The sequence below is a fragment of the Agrilus planipennis genome, unplaced genomic scaffold, assembly GCF_000699045.2.
Source record: "Agrilus planipennis isolate EAB-ADULT unplaced genomic scaffold, Apla_2.0 scaffold11, whole genome shotgun sequence".
In the NCBI taxonomy this organism is placed as follows: domain Eukaryota; kingdom Metazoa; phylum Arthropoda; class Insecta; order Coleoptera; family Buprestidae; genus Agrilus; species Agrilus planipennis.
This window is the reverse complement of record NW_020440736.1, coordinates 362407-385451: the sequence shown is the minus strand read 5'-3', so window position 1 is coordinate 385451 and position 23045 is coordinate 362407. Positions and strand designations below refer to the sequence as shown.

At 33.6% G+C, this 23045-nt stretch overlaps 1 protein-coding gene across 1 annotated transcript; it reads right to left on the bottom strand.

The window, feature by feature from the left end:
* Nucleotides 1-385: 385 nt before the first annotated feature.
* LOC108733772 (hematopoietically-expressed homeobox protein hhex-like) lies at nucleotides 386-21587 on the bottom strand. The gene is made up of 3 exons (XM_018465070.1): nucleotides 21109-21587; nucleotides 20133-20377; nucleotides 386-935 (listed from the first exon to the last, which is right to left on the bottom strand). Exons 1-3 carry the CDS (start codon nucleotides 21509-21511, stop codon nucleotides 579-581), a joined length of 1005 nt encoding a protein of 334 aa, XP_018320572.1. The 5' UTR covers nucleotides 21512-21587; the 3' UTR covers nucleotides 386-578.
* Between the last annotated feature and the right edge of the window lie 1458 nt (nucleotides 21588-23045).

Genomic DNA, 23045 nt, shown 5'->3' with positions numbered 1-23045 from the left:
ATATGTGTTGAGTTACGAATAATTTCAACGTCGTTTAAAAATGCACGAAAATGAAAGTTCTTATCAAATATTCTTTTTAATATTATTATAAAGATTTAATATTTTGTAGCGCGAGGGAGAATACTGAAGGAGGGGGTGTTTTAAATAGTAATAAACAATTGCAGATTGCAGTGCTTTTAAAATTATAAAACACTACGAAAATGGAATTCGTTATCTTTATGGTACGATCGTTTTTTTTTTTAATGACGGTTTTTTTTAATATTACCATAAAGTTGTAATGGTAATGTATTGTGGAGGACGCATAATTAATATTTTTGTGTGAATCTGGGTCCTAAAACTTCCGAAAATGAAGAAACAGTACTAAACATATATTTATTTGGTAACTTGTACATAAAAGGGTTTCTTTCACAATAAAAGGAATTCCCAAAGATTTGGCCATGTTTTCTTTTTTTTTCTTCTTTTTTTTGAAAATACACGTCTAAATCACTTGTTAAAAATACCATTCTAAATATGTAACAATACCCGATTGTACTCCATTTCGGAACACATAAAATTCCTGGATATACACAACACAAAGATTAAGACTTATCCGTTATATTGAATGAGAGATTTAGTAGTACGTCGTTTGTAGAATCCATTTGAACTTCAAATTGTGATTCTGGAGATAAACTTGTTCGTCCAGATTGGAGAACATCGGTAAATGATTCGGCCTCTTGATATGAATCAGTGTTGGCATATGTAGCAGTTTGACTTTTCGAATCGCTCTCCATACTGGAGTTTGAGCTTTGGCTAAGCGGTTTCGAGAAGTTCCTCAATCCGTCTATTCGACTGCCTTCCTTGTCTTGGACTACGTGGTTTTTATTCTCTGACGAATCAGTGCTAGATGCATCGATCTTTTTCCATTTTGTACGACGATTTTGAAACCAAATCTTCACCTGCAACCAACGATTTAAATGTGTTATTGTTTCATCTCAAACAATAAAAATATAATGGTGACTTACGATTACACCCAATTCAATAATTTCATTTTCAATCTTCTAGTTATTTCAGGAACTTTTTTTGAATTAGAATATTGTCCTAGGTTTCTTTAATTTTGATCTTCTAAAGGAAAAATAAAAATTCCTTTTAAGCTTTACGCTTATCTTCACGGAATTTCTATACAACATTAAACACAAACTGGATATTACATTTTGTAGTATGTATAAAAGAACTGTTTTTGTAAATTTTAATTAAAAAAAAAAGTAACCAAATATAATACAGCTTACCTGACAATTTAGTTTTTTTATAGTTTCATTCAAAAGCGAATCAAATTAAATTTTTTTTAACTAAAACTAAAAACAAATACGCAAGCATACGCGCTGTGATAATTATATTATCGTTTTTGTTTAAAGTTGAACATTCTCTGCACCATAAAAGGTGGTAGAATATTAGTTTAAGGAATTTACACACGAAGAAGTTTGGAATATCTTTAGAGAAATACAACGAATTTGTGCATATGTGATGTATAGGTAGGTATGCTATAGCGAAGGTATTTTGTAGGAAGTTTATAATCGAGGCATTTACTTACATACTATACATAATAAAGATGTATACATGAGCTCAAGCTAACTGCATTTTCGTTACGGTAATATAAAGTAGATCGAGTACGATGCGTTAATTTACGTTAGAGTATTGGAAAATGGGTTTTAACTTCAAAGTCCACCACCTACCCTAATGCATTTTAGCTGAATCTCAGGCATAATGTACCTTATAATATATTCGACCACAATTTCATAAACACTAAATTGCTATATTAGCTAATTAAGTAATATTATTCACCTTGTCGGCGAATACATAATGAATGTGAATATTCATTGGATTTGTCTCTAGCAACAAATTACTGTTGTTCAATTTGAGCATTATTGTACATAATTAATATGAAGAGTGCTCAATGCTCCTTATCGAAATGTGAAACATCATGTCAAATTTCTCATTACGATCAGCGCTTATTAGCTACGTTTAATTATTTCAAATATATTCTATGCCAGAATGTGTAATTATCTGTTTTTTTTTTTTTATATTTATTTATTTATTTTAGAACACCCAGTATACGTGGCGGTGGCGCAGTAATAAAATTTCCAGAGTAGAGATTAATCGGTAACAAAATAAATTTTTTTGTTAAAGCCGATCCGACGGGAAAGGCTGGGGTAGGACTTAGAGAGTTTTCTATTTATATCATAGTTGTTGAAAGGTTTAAATGGCCATTTGCGGTGGTCTGTGAAAGAGGGTGAATTTCCCTTGCTTTCCAATTTAAACGCCACTGGCTCGTAAAATCAATAACTTTTACTGGAGGGCAGAAAGTGATGCATTTCATGCAAAACAAAAGATAAACCGTGCATTACGGGCGTTTCGGTGGAGCGTCAACTTTTGCCCCTGTTTGATGAGCTATTGATCATTTTACAACCCCTCTGCTTTAGCCTAATCGGTCCAATTACAGTTAGCTTAATCAATGAGAAAACGTGAGCGTCAAGTCGCAATTCAAATTGTCTCCTAATGATGCATTATTACAAATTAACTTCCAGATGTTTCTTATACCTACAACCTTCCTATCCCGAAAATACATCGCGACTGCTATTAAAACATTAAATGCTTCGTGAAGAAGGCTCATGTGTTAAAATACACCTGCTTGCTGCCCAAAAATAACACCACGATAATCGTTTCTCACTGGCGAATTCGAGAAAACGAAACCCCAAAAAAAAAATTTTTTAAAACACTAACTTCTACAAATGTTATTCCTACAGGTAGGCACATGCCTAATTTATTTGTAATGAATGCGTTATAATTTAAACGATTCCGGTTAATTCAGTATTGGAAATGTACATTAATAATAATACAATCGTTTAATTGTTCAATAGGACGGAATTGAATTAGTGCAAATAAAACTATTTGCGAATGTTTATGTATGTAACCAGAGAATGAGAGAGAGAGAGAGAGAGCGCAATTACAATTAAAAGTGTAGAAGCGTCTGTATCACGTCTGTTGGTATTTCAATTCTCCGGTGGAGTTGGAAGGGCAGACGGTATTTGCGGGGTGGCATTCGGGGATCGGGGGTGGAGAGATGTATTAGCGAGCACATCGATTAACGTTTCAACTGGAAATGGCCACACTACAGCAAGTTCCACCGTTTTAGTCCCGATTATCGCTCCATTCTGTCGTGTTTTCGTTTCCCCTTTGCCTCTCGTTTCCTGTTAAATTAACCCGACAAATTAAGCTGTTGGCCAAGTGAATTTTTATTGGCCTTTTAAGCTTGCCGCATGTTGGCATTCATCGCTTCTCGAACAACAAACAACTTTCACGCCTAAACTTCATCATCTCAACACCGAATTTTTATACAATACTAAAATCAACACCATTAATGCATCCACTATAACAAAAGTCCGTAGTCGATTAATTTCTAATTGTACTATCGATTTTACACTTCGCCAAAAACAACTCCCATTATTCTCATCAACTGAAGTACACAGGGTGGATCTGTATTGACGTTGCGACCTATGGACTTTTTATTAGGTCTATCTTTGTTGAAATACTTTGTAACCCAGTAAAAAAGACGTATCTATAATAACAGGTCAATTGAAAAGTCCCCGGCCTAAAATAGTAAAACACATTTTTTTTGCAAAATTCCTTTTTTTTATTCAACATAATTCCCTTCAAGGGTGATACACTGATTATAGCGATCCTCCAACTTTTCGATACCATTTTTGTAGTACGATTTGTCCTTTGCTTCAAAATAGGCCTCAGTTTCGGCGATCACCTCTTCATTCGACGAAAATTTTTTCCCAACGAGCATTCTTTTGAGATCTGAGAACAGGAAGTAGTCGCTGGGGGCCAGATCTGGAGAATACGGTGGATGCGGAAGCAATTCGAAGCCCAATTCATGAATTTTTGCCATCGTTTTCACTGACTTGTGAGACGGTGCATTGTCTTGGTGAAGCAGGACTTTCTTTTTCTGCAAATGCGGTCGTTTCTCGGCGATTTCGTCCTTCAAACGGTCCAATAACGCTATGTAATAGTCGCTGTTGATGGTCCTTCCTTTTTCAAGGTAGTCAATGAAAATTATTCCACGCGCATCCCAAAATACAGACGCCATAACCTTGCCAGCCGACTGTTGCGTTTTTGCACGCTTTGGAGCGGGTTCATCGTGTGCAGTCCACTCCGATGACTGTCGATTGGACTTCGGAGTGAAATGATGGAGCCATGTTTCATCCATTGTCACATATCGACGCAAAAACTCGGGTTTATTACGCGTGATCATCTTCAAACACTGCTCTGAATCATCAACTCGTCGTTGTTTTTGGTCAAAAGTGAGCTCGCGCGGCACCCACTTTGCACAGAGCTTTCTCATACCCAAATATTCGTGAATGATGTGATGTATACGTTCCGTTGATATCTGTAGAGTGTCTGCTATTTCATTCAATTTCAATTTACGGTCATTCAAAATCATTTTGTGGATTTTTTTAATGTTTTCGTCCGTAACAGCCTCTTTTGGGCGTCCACTGCGTTCACCGTCTTCGGTGCTCATTTCACCACGTCTAAACTTAGCATACCAATCCTTGATGGTTGATTTTCCTGGGGCAGTGTCCGGAAATTCGTTATCAAGCCAAGTTTTTGCTTCAACTGTATTTTTTCCCTTCAAAAAGCAATATTTTATCAACACGCGAAATTCCTTTTTATCCATTTTTTTCACAATAACAAAAGTTGCTTCACTAAAAATGCTATAATTCACAAACTAATGATCCGACAGCCGTCAAATTTATAGACGCATCTTCTGAAGATTAGGACTAACTGAAAGTCATATGGATTTAGTTCTGGTGCCGCCATCTATGTGTCAGGCCGGGGACTTTTCAATTGACCCTATAAGTAATTCAACAACAAATATTGTTCAAACGGTCTGATTAAATCGTTCGAAATCTCTCACTTTCAACTGCTGTCAAAATCGTCGTCGGTGGACACGCACCTCCTCTCTTCTATCCTGAACCAATTTTAACATTCATCCAACCAATATCCCTAACTATTCCTGCTTTTAATTTATTCTAAAAGTACCTCACTCCTAATCCTAATCTTTCAGAAAACTGGGTGGGATCTACGCGGTGATAAAAACATTCTTTTCATTGCTCCTTCTGAACAATCTTTGAACCATCTTCAGATCGTTGTAAATAGATACAGGTTGAAAGATTACTTAAGAATCTAGTTAATGGGCTGTTGGTATTTTGTCAATGTGTACCTTCATACCTATCCATTTCGCCATCAAGCAGTACGATTTATCGCTCAATAAATTATGTCGACGCTCTTTGTCTGATACACGCATCCAAAACTGTCACAGACGTCTGCACGACACCCGGCGTTTAGTTCACAATCACGAAATTATATGCCAAAGATTATCACTTGTCATCAACCTGACACTATACATGTGCGGTTCTCTATGTATCGTGTATACCAAACTACCACTCTACCACGTCAGTGTACACAATTACAATTATTAATTAACTTAATTTGCATAATTAGAAATAGATTCCGTTTTCACAAAAACACTACTAACAACATCATTTTTACATTTATATATTACTTCATTGACACTGCTTAAAAATATCTTTTAATTCACATATCTAAAGGATTCACTGTTTTTCAAAGAACAAAAGCAAATATACACTGTATGTTACACTTGACGCTTGAGTAATAAAAAACTTATCTAAGTGTTGTGGTGAATAAAGAACAATGAATAATAACACATGTTTTACCGGAAATGATGTCAGTATTTATTGTCGCCATACACAATTTTTCGTAGATTATGCCATTGCTTTATAAAGAGAATCAAACCACTAGCAGTGTTTATGGCTACATCTTCTTGGTGTTCAACACAAAAAATTTTCATCAAGACACTTATAATGCAAACATTCAATAGGATAAAGTATTTCATGTATCTGTTAATTAATGTTGTAGGACATAATTAAAGAGTAATCCGTAATACATACGGCTTATTAACATCATGCCAGTGTTTAATGAGAAGATATACACAGCTTTTCTAGGGATTCCAACAGTTTATATAATTAATGAATCAAAATAATTATTTTAATAGATATAAGGCCTGTGTTTTATATAATTTAGTACAGTGTTTTATCCTTCATGGTATTATTGAAAAAGTTAATCAGCTGCAACAAGTATCTGATATCAATCTAGCCAGTGTTTAAGGAAACGTATTTTAGTGTTCAACGCAAGAAACTTTACATAAAAATAGGTGGATGCTTTACCAAAAATTGTGACAGTGTTTTAATCAAACAAAGTATGTAATAATAATTGTTGTGGTAATCGAAGAATAATCCATAAAGACACATGTCTTAACAGAAATTCTTCCAGGGAACGTGGCCAAACTTTATATGTTTTACTGAATATTACGCCAGTGTTTTAGTACCAATATGGTATTTTGGATAATTAAAAATGTATTGCTAAATATTATATAAACAGCAAATAATATTTATTTTAGCGGAATGTACGTATGCCTGTGATTCAAATCATGTAATACAGTGTTTCGTCCTCCATGGTATTACTGAAAATAATAATCAGCTACAACACTTATCTCATATAAATCTAGCCAGTGTTTAGGGATACGTATTTTAGTGTTCAACGCAAGAAACTTTACATAAAAATAGGTGGATGCTTTACCAAAAATTGTGACAGTGTTTTAATCAAACAAAGTATGTAATAATAATTGTTGTGGTAATCGAAGAATAATCCACAAAGACACATGTCTTAACAGAAATTCTTCCAGGGAACGTGGATCGTGTTTTACTGAATATTACGCCAGTGTTTTACTACCAATATGGTATTGTGGATAATTAAAAATGTATTGCTTAATATTATGGAAATAGTAAACAATTTTATTTATTTTACCGGATCGTACCATGGCTTTGTAAAGGGAATCAACCATAACACTATCATCATTTCATTCTTGCCAGTGTTTAGGGGTTCATATCTCAATGCTCAACACAAAAAACTCATACAACTCATCTGTAGTGATCTAGGTTAAATTGTTTTTTTTTTTAATATGTTGTAAAAAGAGTTTCAGTATTAATGAAAAACATGTTTCATGCTAAAATAACATGTGTTTAAGAACAATAAACATTAAATAAAATCGTTAAGTGATAGTAGAAAAACGTCCACATCGTATCGGTTTCATTTAGTGTCAGGTACATTTACTAGTATAATGTAGATTAGGTGGAACGGTCATTTAAATGTTAGCAATTTCTTTCGCTTGAAGCTGATAGGTTTATTACTGTACAACAATAAAATTACTAGACGCCATATAATTGATTTCTAAGAAAAGTTAAGTGCATTGCAATGAGCACGCTACTATATCATAGCAAAGTGCAAATAATGCATTCCGCGCTCAAAACTGTTCTCACGGAAAATCTTCACAAGCAATAATGCAAACTAACGAGAAAAACTATAAACAGAAATTTAATCTGTCCGTTCTGTAATTCAACAACGTCTAACTAACAGTTGAATGACTTTTTATTCGTTTATTCTTGGAATTCAAATCGAAGTTTGCATAATTATAATTACATACCTATAAGTTCAGAGTTTATGTTGAGAAATCATATGAAACCGCATAATATTATTTTTAATGAAAAACCACCTACTTTACAAATATATATTTAATTCATAATATATTGCGTAGGTAAATACGTGCAAGGGGAGAAATAGCACAAAGAACCCTGAAACATGCAAGAATTGTCTGTCTGTATGTTTGAACACGATTCATGTCAGTATGATAGGGTTTCTCGACAACTGGGGTTTCACACCATTAAAGCACTTCTACGACAATAAAAGAAGCCGCAAGTAAAAACTAGTTTCGAATAAATAATTAAGGTTGTCAAAATATTAATATACTAATTAATACATTACTTTTGGGTTGTACTTACTTCTTTTATTAATAAGCAAAAAAGTAATGGTTAATGGAAAATATTTTCAATTTTCAATAAAATGGTAAAGATTTATGAAAAATAATACATACTTCCGACTAAAAATTAATAAGATTTATTAACATTTAATCCACCCTGAGGAAATTTTGTAGGTACCATTAAGGCGAAGTACCTAAGATATTAAATGCAATTTGAATTATTGGATTTCTCTCTTAAAATAAGTTTATTTTGAATTGAAAGGAGAGTTAAAGTAAGCAGCAGATGATGATGACAGCCTTTTAGTATAAAATGTAATATTATCCATTTTGTAGCCAGCTAGGAGCTGAAAGTACAAACCTGAGTAAATGTTTTTCTAGTTGTTGCACGTTCGAGACGTTAATAGCCGTCGTCAAAATAAAAACAGTAAGATAAGTTAATGCTGAAGTAATTTCTGCAAAAGCGTACGAACGTTTAATCACTTAATATTGTGTGTCATCAAAAAGTATAATGCACTTTAATTTTATTCTATTCTATTTTACGAAATTAAGTCAAAAAATACAAAGCGTAGGATAGACAATTTTTCAGCTCATTATTACTAGTGTTTACCGAATTTGATGGTTATAACACTTGATTAGAATATATACATCTGCAAATTACACACCTCAATGTACATTGTACACATTTATCATCATCATAAGGTCATCAGTCCTAAAACTGATTGGACACGCATCTCCAATCTTTCCTATCCTGAGTTAATCTTCGCATTTTTCTAAAACTAGAACTTTGCGAATAGTAATCCAATCTAGGCCTCCCTCTACTCTTGTTTCTACCTATAATATGTCTCTGACTAGCCCTTTATGCGTGAGAAGGTGTCCTACCAACCTATCTGGCCTATTTTTTATATTGACTTCTATAGAGTCCTCTGTCTCCTATTCTTTCTAATACCTCTTCATTTCTAACCTTCTCTATTCACGGTATCCTCATAACTCGCCGGTAACACCACATTTCGAACGCTTCTACCCCTTTCTTTCCCGCCGCGCCCATCGCCCAAGTTTCGCACCCGTACAGCGCCGCGTTCCAAACACATTTAGATATACAATAAGGTAGTTTTTCCAATTGCTTTTCACCATTTCGAATACGTCAAAAAAGGTGATTTTTAATTCGTAATTCTGATAAAACGATAACATCCTGGTTATATAAAGTAGACTTATGACCAGGGCCGTAGCGATGAGCTCGGGGCCCCGGTGCGGTATTCCGCAAGGGGCCCTTCTTAAAATTGATGATCAGAAAAATGTCATTAAAAAAAATGTTTTAATTTCACGAATAGATGATTCCCCGTGCAGCATTGACAGATGTGCAATGAATTCTATAGTGATGTTTCGGGTGATATAGATTTATGGTCAGCAATTAGTAATTTTTTATGGTAGCAATGATAATTATATCAACGAATTTAAGGAAACCATGAATGTAGAAGTATTCGCGATTTCGAGATGTATGCATTCCATGTAACTACGTACCTGATCAAATATATGGAGTATTGTGACAAAAATTGATATAGAAAAAAGTAAAATAAAAAATTATGATGTTCATTTCGTAGTTTGACTCAGCTCATCTCTAACAGCATAGTTTTTTTTAGAAGTTATTTTTTGAAAACAGAAAACTGCTAAGGGGCCTCTCGCTACGGCCCTGCTTATGACGCAATTCAAACTTTTGCTTAAGAGATAATTCCAGCAATTACTATGATTGCAATTCAAAAGTGCCCTTTTTCCGTTTCCATTTGTTATTTTTTTCTAATATCGATCGTCTTTATGACATTTCACGCAACTCTTTTACAATTTGTAATCGAAAAATCAAATTTTCAACTGTTTTGTCACGATATAGAAAAGCAGTTGTCAAGTACAATGAAAAATCTAGTCGATTAGCATAATTTTTAGGTATTAATTATGGATTTGAATCAAGAACTCAATCTACTATCCCTCAATTATTATGTATTAGATACACCTGAATGTTCATTTGTTCATTCATGGACGTCAAAAATAATGGAATTTTTGGAAAATAATTCTTGAGTAGTTACAAAAGTTTTTTTAACTTGGGTACTCCTGTTAAGTGAAAAATTCCTGAATGCAGCCTTCAATTTTAATGAAAATTATAACAAACAGTAATACCTTTTTGTATGCTATCGAATTCCTAAAACGTTACGTTTTGAACGGGTTTAACTTGTGCATAATAATACTTTAATCTCTAATGATAGTAATCGATCCAATGTAGATATCAACTAAAAACCAATTTATCTGACATTCTTTGAAATGTCATTCGAAAAATGTGAATTGAAGTTCGTTAATTCACCAGCCCGAATATATCTGTCACTTGGTAATAATCATGAACGGATATGAGTTAGACAATTAAACGAAGGTCCTAGTGCAGCTTTACAACTGGTATTGATCCGAAGTATTAGGCAGTTAGCGTTTCCCCATATCCCAAATCTCTGATTTGTTGTTTTCCCGGTAACACACCAATTCCAACCCGGCTAACCAATTTCAGTTACTCCAACAGGACTCATACAAGAATTAACCAATAAAATTACCTCCTCTATAAATACAAGCCTCTAGAAAATTGCTAATTTATTTGTCATCCGCTGCTAAGCTCTTCAAAGTTCTGCATTTATGTGAAAAAATTAACCAACTTTGATGTGACAAACTTCATTTTAAAGTTGACATTTTCTAGTTTGCGAGTCGTTAATTAATTTTTTATCATCACCCGATATTCCGTCAGAGACAAAAGAAAAAAGAGAAAAACCGTTAATCTTAATCAACCCTGAAACTAGATTTTCTTGTATATTTATCTGTTAGGCAAATGTTTCACTTCGGTACAAGGGTTGACATTGTTTGATAACTTTCATATTTTGAACAATTTTACCTTGAACATTTCTAAAGAATAACAGCTTCGAAATTTATTTAATTAACAAGCACCCCAGTAAACACGTATTTGGTATCATCAAGTTCGAAGTAAGACAAGTAAAATCGATTTTTAAAAAGATAGATGGAAGTGCATTTTATTTGTAATAAGTGTTTACGAGGTACTACAGTCTAATAAAACCTAGAAAATTGCATACAAAGCTGCAGAAAAGTTGAGTATTTGGACGAATTACAGATGTTAGAAGAACAGTATTTCTGAATATTACTGCTTTTAAATTCTACAATAGTGCATATAAACCGCTATTAAACCAACATTGTATTACTTATGTATGTATGTATGTACGTAGTATCGTCAAAGTACAAACAGCACATCATAAACTTAGTGGCACATAAACAAATCCTAACAAACGGATTATATAATGTCAATTTATCTCTTTTTTGTTTTATTAATGTGTTTTCAGTAAAACGACGGAAAACAGTTTAAATGTCAACCGAAGAATTCTGTTAACGGATGACTACTTAAAAAAAAATGAATATTAAAAAGTCAAATAGTGGAATAATTGCCCATCAGATTGTTAAGGCAATGTGCATAAGGCATTCACGCAGCAATGATCTAAGAGAATGTTCACAAAAGCGAAAGAATTGTTAATAGACTAGCGAATAGACAAATACAGCACGTCATTAAAAAATTACGTTCCGAGCAAACCTCTGATAAATTTTATTTTATTATCAAACTAATTTTTCACCGATTGACTTAAAATTGATTTTAAATTACGATGGCTCGTTAAAAAGCTCGAAATGGTCAATAAATGGATTTAAACATTACAGCTTTAAGTAGCACGTGAATACCAGCGGCGGCTCGTGCATATGACACATAAACGATATCATTCTTTTTTAATATTGACTTTTACAATTTTTATTCTTTTATCACAAATCAACCGAATTCATTTCTCGGGTACTTTGTTTATCTACGTGCTATCCATCGGGTTTGCAAATTAATACCACCATGCCTTCATGTAAAAATTCAAGTTTCTAACGCATGCATTAAAAAATTTAGCCTTTCGAACCGTATTATATCTACACCTGTCAGTAAAAGACTAATAAATTGATTGATTGACACCTCAAAACCTATCTTTTTTTCTTATATAGAAGAAAGCCAAACATCTTTTGACTTCTACTGTTAACAAATATATGACGATATAGACATAATACATCCGTTATTATGAGTAGGTATAGTGGATTTTAGATGACCTCAATAAATGGATTTGTACATGTCCTTTGGGTGTGTTTATTTCCGAGGGCTATTCGTTTGAGAGACCCGCAGGACTACAGCGACATATCAATGATTCGTGTAGTAAAATATTTATGACAGTTTCTACAAGCAGTCTACGTAAATTTATGAAAAACTTTTTCTATTTCATAAAAATAGGAAGCGGGAGGGTGCCCGTTGTGATGTTATCTGCCAGCCGCCACTGATACACGTATGAATATATGAGAATTCATTTGATACATCAGATCGGAGATCAATGAATAGGTATATGATCCGTTTTAATAAGGTTTTAATAGTGTTGTAGTGAGACAAGTGAAGCAAATGAAGTGATTTGCCGGCAGCTGTGCGAGATCAGGAGAAATATGGCTTAAACTGCGCCCAACCAACGAAAACAAGGCAGGATATTCGAATTTCAAACGATTAACGTCAGCCCAACCGGAAACGGCTAATTACGTTTGACATGAAGCACTCATCTGACACTGTATACGTGTGCCTCTATTTACGCTTCGTCTTAGATAAAAGAGCGCTAATAGCACCCAATAAATCCCCAGAAAAAGACACTCAAAGGATATTTACACGTCATTAGTGAAAACAAATCGATTTGTTATGTGTTGCGCTTCTATAATGAACAGATGATTCTATTCCGAATTAATGACATCAAGGACAGTTTTACTATCTAAAAACCGATCGACATAAGCACATAACATACACAATTCTTACTACTAATAAAACTCATACATCAAAACTACCAATAAAACCTTCACAATAAATTGCAATTTCAACTACAAAAACACAATTAGAAACTCAAACAACTAAATAAGTTTTATAATATTTTACACTACTCTGTAAGCTATTTCTCTCAGAACGCAAGTGTGCAAAAATGTTTGTTCTATTTAATTTATAAAGCATATATTTTCCATTTTTAGTCCAAAATCAATAGAATTGTATTTATTTCTTTATGTGGAAAACCGAGAACTGAAGCTTTTGGTTTATTCATTAATCATCATCATCATAAGGTCATCAGTCCTAAGACTGGTTGGACACGTACGTCCACTCTTTCCTATCCTGAGCTAAACTTCGCATTTCCCTAAAACTAGAACAACCCACATCCTTAACTATTTGCGAACAGTAATCTAATCTAGGTCTCCGTCTACCCCTCCTAACTCCTGTTTCTGCCTCTAATATGTCTCTGACTAGATCTTCATGCCTGAGAAGGTGCCCTACCAACCTATCTCGCCTATTTTTTATTGACTTTCATAGAGTCCTCTGTTCTCCTATTCTTTCCAATACCTCTTCATTTCTAACCTTTTCTACCCACGATATCCTCATCATCCGCCTAATGAAAAAGAAAAATTTAGAAGCATTTCAGGTGTGATGCCATAAGATGTTAAAAATAAGGAGATATGTATTAGAAAGAGTTATGAAGGTCAATAAGTAACAGGCGAAATAGATTGGTAGGCCACCTTGTCAGGCTTATCAAGTGTGGAGGTGTGTGTTCAACCAGTCCAAGGCATTATGACAATGATAATGATTGATTTAAAACACAGATGGATCGGGTATCCGGTTTGGATCCGCTATCTGGTCGATCCGGCACTATTTTTAGGATCCGGCCGGATAATGATGCCGAATACCTCGGAGTGCCGGGTAATTCTACCAGAGAATAAAGAACAAATCGACACCAACAATAATAATTTAATAAGTAAGTATAACAAAAAACCTACCTAACGAAAACTGGTAATTAAGATTGTATTGGGATTGAGCTTTTGTCTTAATTTGTATTATTTATTTATTACTAAAATAAATTATTTGTTATTTCGATATAGTTCTTGTGTTTACTTTTTGTTAAGAACAAGAATACAACACCAACTGTTACAATTCTTTATACATCAGGTTTTAAATAACGATAACATATTAGTTTGACTTTGCAGACTTTTAGTGCTTATAAACATAAGCTCATTTCAACGGTTTCAACTCAATCATCTCATTGAAAATCCGCCAACCAAGAATTAAAATTTAATTGGTTTAGTGTTTAAAAGACCTTAATGTGGTTAGGGACGTTGGTGAGGATGGTATTTAATAGCAAGCTCACCAGAACGAAGACATGAACCATTAACCGTAGTGATGCTAATGCCGGCCACCCGGTTATCCGGTATCCGGCAAAATTACTATCCGGTGCATCGCTAACTTAAAGCGTCAAAAGATGAAGTTAATTCATTCGTATGAAACAAAATTGGTTGCATATCAACCACACGCAACGTATAATATAAGAGATTAGTAAACATTTAATCAAATATTTCCTCACGCTTTCCCATTTTCAACCCCGTGTTTTGGTATTTTAGTTTAATAGAAGTTTAATATTTTTGCAATTAAGACAGTAGATTAAACTAATGTAATTTTCACTTATAGATATAACAATTTACGTTTATCGTCGACATAATAAACTACAGACTAATAGTAAGTAGTAATCAGTGACATCTTCTGCAAACTTACATCATCATAAAATTAGAACGTTCAATTAGTTTGCAACAATTACACATTTAGTTCCTACACGTATCGTTACAGTCGCAATAACGTTTCTCAAATAGAGCTATAATTATCCCCAAGATAATTAATTGCTACAACAGAAATATCATGTTTGCAAACATAAAAACTTATTTACGTATAGGACGAATCACAATAAGTTTTTGTATTTCTGTAGGATTATTTCATAAGAAAATCGCATTAAACAAACTGTCAAATAATGACTACAATCACTTAAAATAAACATGTCTTTCGTCGATATATTATACTAAAACAGCGCAACGTTATACATGTAGAGTTGCGAAAATGTAAATTTATTACCGATGAGAAAGTCGGCTGCCAAAAAACTATTCAAATCGAACAGGCCGAATGTTAAATTTAAGCAATTAATTAGACTACGCGGAAAATCGGACACAACTTTAATTGACCAGGCAAAAGATGTTTTAAAATGAAACACATGGTACACTACATTAACAAAAAAAAATCGAGCAACTTTGGGTCACTTCTCCTAGATGACAACAGTCAATGATAATGCTCACATTGTAAAATATCATCGAAATAATTACCCCACTTTAGTGTTGGGTACAATCAAGCGCCGAAACCTAATTAAACCTGGCAGATATCAAATTATAATAAAAGTGAATAACGATGTTCAAAAATAATAAAGTTTAGAACTTCAATATTTAATATTACAAATAATGATTTCTTTACTCTTTGTTACAACCGCGATTTTAATTAATACCTTAATAATTAAAACAAATCGCCACCTTTTATACAATAATATGTATTTCAGAAATACACAAACATTGCATAAAAATAAAACTCATCCAAGTGAAAGCGACAGAAAGTACTGGATGGTTATCTAATGTTTTTGCACTATAATGTATCAGGCACTTTGTTTTGAACGTAGTTTTTGATAAAGAATTGCGTTCGTCTCTATAACCATATACAATTTGTCGAAGATTGAAATATAAAAGGTTCAACATTAGAACAACGTGAGAATTTTGAAGTTACATTCATGATTTTCCAGTTTGATCTTACAAAGAAAAGTCACTTAATTTCCCATTCAAAAATGTTCGCTACAGCCGATCTGTATGTTAAAAAGTATCAGGCACTTTGTTTTGAACATAGTTTTTGATCAAGAAATGCGATCGTCTGTATAACCATATACAATTTGTCGAAAATTTGGAATATAAAAGGTTCAACATTAGAACAACGTGAGAATTTTGAAGTTACATTCATGATTTTCCAGTTCGATCTTACAAAGAAAAGTTAGTTAATTTCCCATTCAAAAATGTTCGCTACAGCCGATCTGTATGTTAAAAAGTATCAGGCACTTTGTTTTGAACATAGTTTTTGATCAAGAAATGCGATCGTCTGTATAACCATATACAATTTGTCGAAAATTTGAAATATAAAAGGTTCAACATTAGAACAACGTGAGAATTTTGAAGTTACATTCATGATTTTCCAGTTCGATCTTACAAAGAAAAGTCACTTAATTTCCCATTCAAAAATGTTCGCTACAGCCGATCTGTATGTTAAAAAGTATCAGGCACTTTGTTTTGAACATAGTTTTTGATCAAGAAATGCGATCGTCTATATACAATTTGTCGAAAATGTGAGAATTTTAAAGTTACATTCATGATTTTTCAGGTCGACTTTACAAAGAAAAGTTAAAAGTGTTTGTTAAAGCCAAGTTCAGCTGTATTTGTTGCTGTCTTTTATATTTTTTGTTGATTTTATAGATGTTTATTAAAGAGTACATTCGTTATCTTGAAAAATCGATAATACGAATACCTAGCTGTTGTTTTTCTTCAGTTCACACTATTGAACGTGAGGTATTATAATATTATTTAGTTTACATTGGGGGGTGGTGGGGAGGCGCGTAGCAACGCAAGGGGCACCGTAATAAATTTTATTTTTCTACATGATTTTGCAAAGATTTATGCTTATAATAGATACATTTCTTTTTTAAAAAAGGGACGCAGGGAGATTTTCGCGAAGCAAAATTAGTTGCGCCACTCGTTATTGCGTTAATAAAAAAGGGTATTTATTAGCGGAAGGGTTCGATAGAAGAAGATTTTTCGTTAGAAAATAACTTGTTTAACGATTCCGGGGAAGTAAGAAAATTCAGGATTTATTGTTGTAGTAAGAAAAGCTGCCAAGAGACTATTTAAATAAAGAATGGATATCGTAGTGAATGAGCAATTGAGAGTGCGAAAGAGCTGGGCGCAGCAGCGAGATTATATTTAAATGCTTGTGAACTCTTTCATCTTCTAATTTAACATGAAAGACACACTGAAAGTAAGTTGTGAAGGCGGCTGAGTGTTTGAGATATGGGATCTTTACAAAGACAAGTTATGTTAGCGGTATAATTAGGCGCTATGTGCATTAGCTATTACTTTTGGTGCAATCCACTCGGACAGTTTGACTCTATAAATAACGCTGTCGCATGTACTCGCATTTATTCCGCTAATTTCTCGAAATCTGCTCTGTCTTTCTTAAAGCAGTTCTTCCTGTTTTATTTCATTGAGCAAAATACCGGCGTGGGCGAAAGCGAAAATCGTTAAACAATGAATATTATTCTTCGTCATTCTGCAACCCCTCTTAAAACGCTGCTACTACCCTCACAAAACCAATTAATTTCGAATGAAACAAGTGCTCTTTTAAGACTTGTTAAATATCATCATAACATCCCAACGTTAAAGTGTTTTTTTAAACAAAAAATACTTTTTTTTAATCTAATTGTTAAATCAGTCAATATCTCAGCTTTGTTCACGAGAAAACTCACTTTACGGTAGAATTTACAAAAATTTTAAGACGATACTTTTAATTGGCAATAATGATATTTATTTTTGATTAAAGGCTTCGTTTTTAACACGCGTCGCCTATATCAACTAAGTAATTATATGTAAATGCACTGAACTGAACAATCTTCATTAACGAAACATCTGCGTAAGTTTCTAGTTTCGATAAGTTCGTTACAGCCGAAAATAATGTCGGACTTTCACAACTGTTCTTCATAACCGAAGCGGATGACTATTTCTCCAAAAAATCACTTTATATTTACTGAAGACTTCATCAATGAAACATTTGCATAAGTTTCTAATTTCGATAAGTTCGTTACTTCCATATTGATTCGTCATAACCGAGTACGCTATAACGGATAACTATATTTTTTTTAAATTCCAGAAAATCACTTTATATTTACTAAAAAGTCTTCATCAATGAAACATCTGTGTAAGTTTCTAATTTCAATAAGTTCGTTACAGTCGAAGATAATATCGCATTTTCGCACCTGTTCGTCATAACCGAGTACGTTATAACGGATGACTATAGATATTATTTTGAACTCTAGAAAATCACCTTATATTTACTGAAAAGTCTTCATCAATGAAATATCTGTATAAGTTTCTAAGTTCGATAAGTTCGTTACAGCTGAAGATAATGTGATACTTCTACACTGGTTCGCCATAACCGAGTACGTTATAACGAATGACTATATTTTTTTGAACCCCAGAAAATAACTTCATATTTACTGAAATCTTCATTAATGAAACATTTGCATAAGTTTCTGATTCCGATAAGTTCGTTACTTCCATATTGGTTCGTCATAACCGAGTACGCTATAACGGATGACTATATTTTTTTTGAACTCCAGAAAATCACATTATATTTACTGAAAAGTCTTCATCAATGAAACATCTGCATAAGATTCTAAGTTTGATAAGTTCGTTACAGCTGAAAATAATGTGACACTTCTACACTTGTTCGTCATAACCGAGTACGTTATAACGAATGACTATATTTTTTTGAACCCCAGAAAATCACTTAATATTTACTGAAGTCTTCATTAATGAAACATTTGCATAACTTTCTAAATTCGATAAGTTCGTTAGTTCCATATTGATTCATCATAACCGTATACGCTATGACGGATGACTATATTTTTTATAAACACCAAAAAATAACTTTGTATTTACAGAAATCTTCATTAATGAAACATCTGCATTAGTTTCTAATTTCGATCAGATCGTTATAGTCGATGTTAATGTGATACTTCCATGTTGGTTCGTCATAACCGAGTACGTTATAAAAGATGATTATTTTTTTTCTTATAACCAGATATTTTTTCAAAAAAAAAAAACAAAAAAACAACGTAAATGTAGAAGGCAAAATTTTAAGAAAACATTTGATGTGACAAAAAATACTTGGTGGGAAAATTAAATTTTGAATGGTATTGTTACGCCTAAACCACCTGTAGTTATATAGGCCGATAAAAGATTGATCAGAATATGTATGTATATGAGATCAGTTTTTGAAATAAACAAATTTTACTGTAGCATTACGGATGACAACGGAAATTTCGATTAACTGTAGTTTAAATCACAATTTTACTGCCGCTAAAACAAAGTGGCTATTAAATCCTCAAATAAAGTTCTACAGCCTACTGAGTCGAGTATCACACATTAAATTCGTCTAAATTTGTAAACTGTTTATATTTAAACATGATTGACACAAATTTCACTTAGTTAAACCAGTCCATATAGTTCTCTTTATTGCTTTTTACCTACTGATCGTTTACGAAAATCCAGAAGTTCGATTTACAATAATATTTAATTTCTCTGTATAACATTTTAACTATTGTTATTTTGGAAAACGAAGCTCATGTCAGAAAACAATAACAACGCAACATTTATTCAAAAAGTAATCATGTTTATTACCCCTTTATCATCAATTAGTATTAAATGGTAAATTTTCCAATAAAGAATTTTATCGTAAAATCATTAAATAACTAATTGTAAGTAATTTTTAAACAACAGCGATTTGCGAAATAATACAAGAAAATCCTAAATTTCGATTTCTAATTTAATTCGATCCATGAAGATTTCTGGTTCGTTTTATATTCGATTAATTTTAAAAAGCAGTTCATACAGAAAACACGAACAACTTATAATTAATTTGATCGTCTACATTCATAATGGCTAAAGAATTCCTCTACACAACTTAATAATTATATTCTCATAATTTCACCCCCCATTTGTAGCGACGCTAATTGCTCGCTTAATGAAGATATTTTGCAGTGTGTGCTGTAATTAGTTCCTAATTGCTATTGATTTGAGGTAAGGCGCTCAAAAATTAACACTAGGACAATTCTGATAGGAAACAGATCAATTATACTCGATTCTTTCGAACCGAAATAAAAAATGCAACATTAAAACTTTCATTTGTGAACCCACTTTGTAAATATTTTCGTTGAAAGAAAAAACAACTGCGACGTGATAGTTTTTAATATTCCTTTAACTTATGCGGTTTACCATTAACGGATGTAAAGATATAAATAACATACTTCGGTTGATAAGAAATACGAATACAGAGATTATTGTCATTTTCCTAATTACCTGCTGTTAGTTTTTTTGTTTAAACGTACCTATTCGTAAACAACCTCCACCACAAAAACTGTATCTGATAAAATAATTTATTACTGACCTGTGTTTCTGTTACGTTTAATAACTTTGCCATTTCCGATCGTTCGCTGCTGCTCAGGTACTTTTTGAGTTCGAATTGTTTCTCTAATTCGAAAATTTGCCTCCCAGTGAAAGTAGTTCGAGCTTTTTTCTTTTTCTTGATATCCCCCTCGTCTGAGGGGGCAACTGTCAGATCGGGAGGGAGAAACGTCGATTTTTTTATTAAAGCTTCGCCTAATTTTAATTTTTTTCGTTTCTTTGGCTGATCTGCAACAAACGAAACAATTACTAGGTACTACCACCCCGGGGCAGCCTCTGGGGCACATTTTAATTAAATAATAATAGCAAATGGTTAGTTTATTATTAATTGACATACGACGAGGATAATATTTGCTCGGTTGAAATGCTTTTGTCACTATTTGTTGTGTTCTATTTTTGGCTGAGTGTAATCCTTCAGTTACGCTTACCCTTCGGCGTTTGTAAAGGCCCTTCTAAGAGGCATCTCTAAGAGGTACTGTTTTATTCCTTTTGAAATTCACGCTTGAATTAAAGCAAATTACAAGTACGGTAATAATCACTTTAATGTAATCTCAATGGGTCGATCGAATATCCCGATAATAGCTACCGTCGTGTGATACCTTTACGTTAAGTCAAAAAAATCAAAGCGTTTATAAAAGAGTACTTTCGTACTAAGTTGAAAGAGAACGAAAACAATTAAACTTTGTACAAGTTGGTTCGATTAATAATAAATGTTTTTGTATTTATTAATCTTTTGCTAGGGACATTCAACAAGTGAATTTCCCGAAAGAAGGAAAATTATTAAAGCTGCAGGATGAAGTATGGGGTTCGTAGTTTTGAATCATTTTTATGTAGATGTGGTATATATCATACATGAACTTGACGAAGAAGTTGAAAAACAGGAAAGGTTTACGGTTTCTGTGGTTTTCAGGGTAGCGGTCGTATCTTTGGTAGATAATGTGGATGTTAATGAAACCCACCTCGGTGTACAGTCTTTGGTCCTGGTTTATCACTTTTAATTGATAAGTTCAATGGTTCATTGGCATCTTGCACTGCAACAGTCACTTTAGAAACTTCCGCCGGTAAAAATCCTTGGAGTAAGGAAGAGTCGTCCTTCTGAAGAACGTCGTCAGGACATGTTGTCCTTTTGGTTTGAATGCCAAGGATGTTTTCGATGAAATGGGGTGTTGGCCGTGCATTAACTTTTCTATAAACATGTTCGTGCCAGGAATATGTTCGATTTAATTCTTGTATCCTTTGTCTTTCGTCCTCCTCCATCAAGGGGTTGTTAAAGACTTGTTCAGGACTGTAAGGACACACGTTCTCTTCCGACTGACCCTTGAACGGATAGTCCGTGGCAAACAGTTCATTCTCTGATGCCATTTCGGCCTTAGATCGTTTACGCCGATGTCACACGTGCACTGAACTGACAACGATAAACAACACACCAATTATCGACTTCATTGTTTACAGACTAAATAACCGCGTGGTCGACACGCTCAAAAGCAGAGAGAACCGAATGTCGTCGGAAATAAACGATCACAAAGGGTTCGCGTTTGCGCCATATCTCATCCTACCGTTTTAGGATTTCCGCTCTCAATTAAGGATAATCACTACGGTCTCATCAATAACACAAGAACCTCTCCAACTCTTTATTGTTGAACAACATCATAATTACAAATTTCAAAGTTTACATTCAGCGATAAAATAACATTCTAATAAGGTCTAGGTATATTTTATACCTTTCTCGGTAAGATTATTTAACTTTCAAACATAACTTTTTCAATTTGATTTAAATATCCATTTATGCACAGGATGTCCTAAGAATGTGCCTATTAATAATGAAACAACTTCGAGCTTCTTTTTATTAGCTATTAACTGACATATTAAAAGCAGAAACATGAGTTAAGAGGAGTAGAGGTAGACCTAGATTATCCATTACAAATCATTAAAGATGTAGGATGGGTAAAGGTCTAGATGATGGCCCCCCACCCCCGATGGGAGGGATTGAAATAGGAGGTCTCCACCACCACTGTACCATAAAAAGTTCGTGGCGGTCTCACCCCCTTAAAAAGTTATAGGGGTTCAAAGTTAATAAATATGCCAATTTTTATACATTTCATGTAAATATTTGTATAGTCATTCTTAAACAATATTCAAAGGTAAAACTAATGGAAAAATACATAAAAATATTGAGAAAGTTATATAAACATTATTTAAATATCTTTATCAATAGGGTAGGTTAGGTTAGGTTAGGTTATCGAGTTTTGTTCAAGTGACCACCGTCTTTCGATCCCCCACCTCCACCCATTTGAAAATATTTTTTTATTGATTTTGATTTGAATTATAGTGTATGAAAATTGTCAAAATAATCAACTTTCAACCCCCATAACTTTTTATGAGGGTGACACCGCCGCAAATTTTTTATGGGGTTTTACTCAGGTGACCACCCTCTTTCGATCCCCGCTACCCTCTTTCGATCCCCCCTACCCCCACCCCCATGTAACCCCCATAACTTATTATGGGGCTGAGACCGTCACGAACTTTTTATGGTACAGTGGTAGGGGAGACCTCCTCTTTCGATTCCCCTCAAAGGGGGTGGGGGCCATCATCTAGACATTTACCAAAAAAGTAACTAACAGATTTCTTGTAACATATTTTAGACTGACTTCTTTATGAAATGCTTCACTATGACCTGCTACGGTTAGGAGTATGTATATATACATATATATGACTGTAGTAATACGAACGCAGACGGGAAATTAATATCCTAAAATACAAAGTTGGTTGATATATAACTTAGACCGCGCGGAATTTTTCTGAAATATTGGACCACAAATTATTCGTGGTACGCAGGCCGGATTTATGGGAGGATAATTTGCAGATATTTATGGCAAGGTGTGCGATATAAGGAGAA

Bases quoted from the DNA above. Each gene is read 5' to 3' on its own strand.
- LOC108733772 (XM_018465070.1), bottom strand. From the start codon at position 21,511: ATGGCATCAGAGAATGAACTGTTTGCCACGGACTATCCGTTCAAGGGT. The intron at 20,378-21,108 runs GTGGGTTTCATT...CGTTTGTTGCAG, and splicing joins ACCAAAGACTGTACACCGAG to ATCAGCCAAAGAAACGAAAA. The intron at 936-20,132 runs GTCAGTAATAAA...CGTTGGTTGCAG, and splicing joins TAAACGTAACAGAAACACAG to GTGAAGATTTGGTTTCAAAA.